The sequence below is a fragment of the Alosa sapidissima genome, chromosome 14 (assembly GCF_018492685.1).
Source record: "Alosa sapidissima isolate fAloSap1 chromosome 14, fAloSap1.pri, whole genome shotgun sequence".
Taxonomy (NCBI): Eukaryota; Metazoa; Chordata; class Actinopteri; order Clupeiformes; family Clupeidae; genus Alosa; species Alosa sapidissima.
Genome location: NC_055970.1, coordinates 13,643,484 through 13,650,983, shown reverse-complemented (window position 1 = coordinate 13,650,983; position 7,500 = coordinate 13,643,484). Strand labels below are relative to the sequence as shown.

The 7,500-nt window shown below is 46.3% G+C and overlaps 1 protein-coding gene across 2 annotated transcripts in view; it reads right to left on the bottom strand.

The window, feature by feature from the left end:
- Nucleotides 1-7,500, bottom strand: part of fstl5 (follistatin-like 5) — a 185,338-nt gene that overhangs the window by 31,812 nt on the left and 146,026 nt on the right. For both annotated transcript variants that reach the window (XM_042062277.1, XM_042062278.1), the window contains 2 exons: nt 7,301-7,462; nt 5,915-6,049 (listed from right to left, as the gene is read on the bottom strand). In XM_042062277.1, coding sequence (XP_041918211.1) covers nt 5,915-6,049; nt 7,301-7,462 — 297 coding nt within the window. The remainder of the gene's footprint in view (nt 1-5,914; nt 6,050-7,300; nt 7,463-7,500) is intronic.

The window sequence follows — 7,500 nt, the reverse complement described above, 5'->3', positions numbered from 1 at the left end:
ATGCATCAGTTACCACACCTGGAGAACCTCCCCCCGATGCCTTAGTTACCACACCTAGAGAACCTCCCAATGCCTTAGTTACCACACCTAGAGAACCTCCCAATGCCTTAGTTACCACACCTGGACCACTTTATTAAAGACCAGTGTGAACACACACAGCTTGTTTTATTGATGCACACCATCAATAAAACAAACTGTGTGCCTTTATTTACACACACGATTTGTTTTTATTTATTCCCTTATTTGTTTGTTTGTTTATTTTCAGCCGGAGTTCTGATTGGTTCCAGCACAACTCTATGCAAGAAGAGGATTCACACCCAATCCCAGCATGCATTGGGGCTGTCCTCCTAAACTCAAAAAGTTCCCATTCCTGTCTGGAACAGATGCTGAGAAACTGCCTGGATGAATGTTGGCCCAGACGACATAGAGCTTATCCTGCCATTGTTAATCCTTTATAATACGCCTGCATTTCCCGCTCTTCCTTTGCGCCCGCTGATAACCGCCTCTCTGCAGCCGCCGTGGTATCCTCACCAGTTCTGGCCTCTCTAATGAAGAAGCATGCTGCAGTGTGTCGGTGCAGAGAGGCTCCTTATCACACATTTAGACGGATGCTGAAATGAAGCCTTCAAAGGAACGTCAGCTCTCACGGGAGACTACTTCCTCCTGAGCGAGTCGACAGGGTTTAAACTTCGTTTACGCCGTAGAAATGATATAGGAAAGCATCAGAGATTCACATCTGCCAGCACCATCACACAGAATCACTTACTCAGTGAGTAGTTCGTCTGCCGGCACCATTACACAGAATCACTCACTCAGTGAGTAGTTTGGTTATTTACTGGAGTTTATTACTACAGATGGCTGTAGAGTCCAGGATTTCTGATTTCTGATCCTCAAGCATGTAAATAACACATCATGTTTGCACATTTCTGTTCTGCAGCATGTCTCAATTACCCTAAGCACACACTTAGTAGTTTGTGTACCTTGTAAGGCCACAATGCCATAGAACACTGTACTGGAACATTAGTGCAAAAATCTATGTTTACTGACACACCTCAACTCCACACACACACACACACACACCTCACACTTCACATGTGGGACGTGCTGAGCGGCGGAGATGTCGGAGTACACACACACAGAGTATACAGTATATTACAGTATATTACATTACAGTTTATTACATCACAGTATATTACATTAGAGTCTAATGTAATAAACTGTAATGTAATATACTCTAATGTAATATACTCTAATGTAATATACTGTAATCTAATATGCTCTAATGTAATATAATCTTGCTCTGTCCTGTTTGGGAAATGTGGGAATGACCCCTCAGCACTCTACTCGCAGTATATGCTGTTTGTGTACTGTGTATACTTTATACACAGTATACACAAACAGCATATATCCCCCCACCACAACACCTCACTACCAAACAGTGCCTACCCCCCACTGCCTAGCCCCCACCTCACCACCAAACAGTGCCTACCCCCCACCTCACCACCAAACAGTGCCTATCTTCCCACTACACCACTACATCACCAAACAGTGCCTATCTTCCCACTACACCACTACATCACCAAACAGTGCCTATCTCCCACTACACCACTACATCACCAAACAGTGCCTATCTCCCACTACTCTGGCACAGAGCGCTCCGCCTATCCAGCCCCATGGAGAGGATTTCTTCGCTCCGCTCCACTGGGCAGCAGAGATACCGCCGTTTGGCACATTCACGTCCACAGCGCCAGCGCTGCCTCTGCAGCCGCACGCACACACACACACACACACACACACACACACACACACACACACACACACATCTGCGCTTCCCAAGTGTGTGAGTGTCTGTGGTGCCACGTCAATCTGGAAGGCAAACAGATAAATCAGTCTCCACTCAGTGGTACGCCTGCCTGCCTGTGTAGAGCGGTGTGTGTGTGTGTGTGTGTGTGTGTGTGTGTGTGTCTATGTCTGTCAGTGGTAGACACAGTGCCTGCCTGCCTGCCTGCCTGCCTGTTTAGAGCTATGAAAATGTCTCTCCAGATTAACACAGTACCGGCTGGGTGCTCACACACACACTCCCAGTTCAGCCAGCAGACAGACAAGCATTACTTTCCAGTACCTCAGTAGACACACACACACCTACTCTCTCTCACACACACACACACACACACACACACACACACACACACACACACACACACACACACTACTCTCCAGTACCTCAACATCCCAGAGATGCAGACCAGTGGTCTACACTTTAACAGTGAGATTACAGCTGAGACAACTGACATACACACAAACACACACACACACACACATACACTGACACACACACAAACACACACACACATACACTGACACACACACATACACTGACTCTAGTCTTGCCACACATTGTTTTTTTAAATGTGTAGTTTTAAAGTAAGTGCATGTGTGTATTCTAGCCTAGTCCCCTGTGAGTTCTGAATCATACGCTAATCATATTCAGCTGTTGTTTACCTGCATGTATCATATTCAGCTGTTTTTTACTTGCATGTGTATATATTCATATCATATTCAGCTGTTGTTTACCTGCATGTGTATATACTCATATTATAATCAGCTGTTGTTTACCTGCATGTGTATATACTCATATTATAATCAGCTGTCTTTTACCTGCATGTGTATATACTCATATTATAATCAGCTGTTGTTTACCTGCATGTGTATATACTCATATCAGGGCAGTGGGACGGCCGGAGCCATTAACGAGTGCAAGAGGTATCTGCAGAACAATGTGTGTGTGTGTGTGTGTGTGTGTGTGTGTGTGTGTGTGTGTGTGTGTGAATGAATGGATGCTCAATAAAGCCATTGACAAGTGCAAGAGGTATCTGCAGCACAGTGTGTGTGTGTGTAGTAGGTGTGTGTGTGTGTGTGTGTGTGTGTGTGTGTGTGTGTGTGTGAATGAATGGATGCTCAGTAGAGCCATTAAACGAGTGCAGGGTCTATCTGCAGCACCCAGCGAGCCTTAAAAACAGCCTGTGTATGTGCGTGTGTGTCAGTAGGTATGTGTGTGTGTGTGTGTGTGTCAGTACTGTAGGTGTGTGTGTGTGTAAGTAGGTGAGTTTGTGTGTAAGTAGGTGTGTGAGTCTGAGTAGGTGAGTGTGTGTGAGTAGGTGTGTGTGTGTGAGTGGGTGTGTTACTTCTAAACTGTTTGGTAAAGTTGAACACATAGTATACAATGAAAGCAACGAGAGGTATGAAATTATTATTTATGTATTTATTTATTTTCGGACAACATAGGCTACCGGTAAATAAAGCGGGAGATGTGTGTTGTTTACGCGGCCGTGTAAGCTGCAAAGCACTGTGTGAAACACTAGAAAGAGTGTGTCGCGGATCTGGCTTTTCACACCGCGACACAGTATCGTGGATATGAGTGTCGCGATTTCGGTTTCGAATCGCATATCGTTACAGCCCTACTGTTCCTACAGTCAAGCTAATAAAGCAACACGTAGTCATGCTAATAAAGCAACACTGTTCCTACAGTCAAGCTAATAAAGCAACACGTAGTCATGCTAATAAAGCAACACGTACAGTACAGTCATGCTAATAAAGCAACACTGTTCCTACAGTCATGCTAATAAAGCAACACGTACAGTCATGCTAATAAAGCAACACGTACAGTACAGTCATGCTAATAAAGCAACATGTAGTCATGCTAATAAAGCAACACTGTTCCTACAGTCATGCTAATAAAGCAACACGTAGTCATGCTAATAAAGCAACACGTACAGTCATGCTAATAAAGCAACACTGTTCCTACAGTCATGCTAATAAAGCAACACGTACAGTACAGTCATGCTAATAAAGCAACACGTACAGTCATGCTAATAAAGCAACACTGTACCTACAGTCATGCTAATAAAGCAACACTGTTCCTACAGTCATGCTAATAAAGCAACACGTACAGTACAGTCATGCTAATAAAGCAACACTGTTCCTACAGTCATGCTAATAAAGCAACACGTACAGTACAGTCATGCTAATAAAGCAACACCTGCAGTCAGAGAGCAAGAGAGAGAGCAAGAGAGAGAGCAGAAGAGAGAAAGAGAGCAGGAAAGAGAGAGAAAGAGAGAGAGCACACTCCCTGGCCTCTGCTCTCAGTTCTGGCGGGTGGCAGTTTGACCAGACCATTAGTCAGCGTGTGTGTGTGTGTGTGTATTAGTCAGCGTGTGTGTATGTGTGTGTGTATTAGTCAGTGTGTGTGTGTGTGTGTGTGTATTGGTCAGCACAGATTTTAGTCACTCACTCACAGCACAGAGAGGCAGAAAGGTCCAGAGAAGTAATAGCAGGGCAGCTCTCAGAGCTGTCACAGACACCAGGCTCATTTGAACTGAGCGACCACAGGAAACACACACACGCGTGTGCACACACACACACACACACACACACACACACACACACACACACACACACACACACACACACTCTAGAGAAGGAATCAGTACACTTGACTCAGCAGACCAGAGAAGGACGATGGACACTTGGCACAACTGGCATCAGCCAGCAATGACCGGTGCAATACATCAGCCCAGCAATGACCAGTGCAATACATCAGCCAGCAATGACCAGTGCAATACAAAGCATCTGTCCAGCAATGACCAGTGCAATACATCGACCTAGCAATGACCAGTGCAATACATCGGCCCAGCAATGACCAGTGCAATACAAAGCATCTGTCCAGCAATGACCAGTGTAATACATCACCCAGCAATGACCAGTGCAATACATCAGCCAGCAATGACCAGTGCAATACAACACATCTGTTCTGTGAAATCTGATTCTAGGGAGTCTAAATAGCAGGAGTCTGTGAAGTGGAGTGCAGTGATATCTAGTCAGGGTAAACAGTGGAGGAGAATGCTGCTAGAGGGTCTCAGTTGGACCTGAGTCTTTATCCCCTCACTACACACACACACACACACACACACACACCACTCACTGCACGATTTAGAGCAGGATTATGTGCAGCACTATTAAAACAGAAACTGTCAGGGTTTTAACGTTTCAAGGAATGAGCATCAGAGTCTGTAGTGAGAGAGATAAACAGAGAGAGAGAGGAGAGAGGAGGGGACAGAGAACTAGAGTGAGAGGAAGACAGAGGAGGGGTAGAGAATGAGAGTGAGTGTGTGAGAGGAAGAGAGAGGAGGGGACAGGGGATTTTTTTTTGTATATTTTTTTTGGGGGGGGGCTATTTTTTTTTACCTTTTTTTTAATGATAGGACAGTGGAGAGTGACAGGAAGTGAATGAGAGAGAGAGCAGGGGTGGGATCCGGAAAGGACCACGGGGTGGGAATCGAACCTGGATCGCCGGCGTATGGTGCAGGTGCCCCAGCCAGTTGCGCCACAGCTGGGGCCGGGACAGGGGATTTTTATTATTACATCTGAAAGTCATAAACTATTGAAAAGCAAAGGAGTAAATAATGAACGTGTGGCATCGCCGCACTGGCTCGGAGGAGAGGGTGGACGATGGATGTGCGTCATCATTAAAACATACGCGTCTTACCGCGTTATCATTAAAACATACGCGCCTTACGCTTCATCATTAAAACATACGCGTCTTACGCGTTATCATTAAAACATACGCGTGTTACGCAGCAGGACTGAAAAATATGTGTCCTACGCATCAGGACTGTAACATACACTTCTTACACTTCATGTTTAAAACACACACGTCTTACTTATCAGGTTTAAAGCACACACTTCTTACACATCATGTTTAAAACACACACTTCTTACACTTCATGTATAAAACACACACTTCTTACACTTCATGTATAAAACACACACTTCTTACACTTCATGTTTAAAACACACACGTCTTATACATCTTGTTTAAAACACACACGTCTTACGCATCATGAATGAAACTTACGCGTCTTCCGAGCGGAGTCTTCCACAAACAGGGAGGAAATGTCCTCGTCCACACCCGCCTCGTTCTTGGCGATGCAGGTGTACGCCCCCGTGTCCTCAAAGTGCACGTTGCTGACATGGACCTCACTGCCGTTAGCTGCATCCGATGTCCAGAACAAGAGAGAAGAGAAGAGAAAAGAGGAGAGGAGAAGAGAAGAGAAGGTAGAGAAGAGGAGAGAAGAGATGAGAAGAGATGAGAGGAGAAAAGAAGAGAAGAGAGGAGGAGAGGAGATGAGAAGAGAGGAGAGGAGAGAAGAGAAGAGAGGAGAGAAGAGAGGGGGTGATTGAGGTCAGCGTGAGAGAAAAGACAGGAGCAGACAGAGTGATAGAGAAGAGGAGAGGAGAGAAAAGAGAAACATGTTTTAAAGGCCACAGCGCAGTGTGTGTGACGACCCTGCACTCGGCCACCTCATCTAAAGCGCTTTTTACTGCCAGGAAAAAAGAGTCAAAGTTAAGGGAAAACAGACAGAAAGCCCTTCTGTGCTGCAGAATTAGATTTTCCTGAGCAAACCATTTAGCTTCTTCAAATTTGGTGTGTGGTGTGTGTGTGTGTGTGTGTGTGTGTGTGTGTGTGTGTGTGTGTGTGTGTGTGTGTGTGTGTGTGTGTGTGTTTGTGTGTGTATGTAGGCCTACCTTGCAGTGTGAGCTGCTTGGAGAGCTTGGTAGTGATGTCCATGTGTGTGTGTGTGTGTGTGTGTGTGTGTGTGTGTGTGTGTGTGTGTACTGTACCTTGCAGTGTGAGCTGCTTAGAGAGCTTGGTAGTGATGTCCATGTGTGTGTGTGTGTGTGTGTGTGTGTGTGTGTATGTGTACCTTGCAGTGTGAGCTGCTTGGAGAGCTTGGTAGTGATGTCCATGTGTGTGTGTGTGTGTGTGTGTGTGTGTGTGTGTGTGTGTGTGTGTGTGTGTGTGTGTGTGTACCTTGCAGTGTGAGCTGCTTAGAGAGCTTGGTAGTGATGTCCATGTGTGTGTGTGTGTGTGTGTGTGTGTGTGTGTGTGTGTGTGTGTGTGTGTGTGTACCTTGCAGTGTGAGCTGCTTAGAGAGCTTGGTAGTGATGTCCATGTGTGTGTGTGTGTGTGTGTGTGTGTGTGTGTGTGTGTGTGTGTGTGTGTGTGTGTGTAGGCCTACCTTGCAGTGTGAACTGCTTGGAGAGCTTGGTAGTGATGTCCATGTGTGTGTGTGTGTGTGTGTGTGTGTGTGTGTACCTTGCAGTGTGAGCTGCTTAGAGAGCTTGGTAGTGATGTCCGTGTGTGTGTGTGTGTGTGTGTGTGTGTACCTTGCAGTGTGAGCTGCTTGGAGAGCTTGGTAGTGATGTCCATATGTGTGTGTGTGTGTGTGTGTGTGTGTACCTTGCAGTGTGAGCTGCTTAGAGAGCTTGGTAGTGATGTCCATGCCATTCTTGAGCCAGGCCAGCTGTGGCTGTGGGATGCCCTCGGCGTGGCACCGCAGGCTGGCCGTCACGCCCGGCTCCCGTGCCTGGCTCTCCGGGTGCACCCTGATCACTGGGGGCACTGCAGCACAGGGGGGCACAGAGGGGGCACAGGCGGGC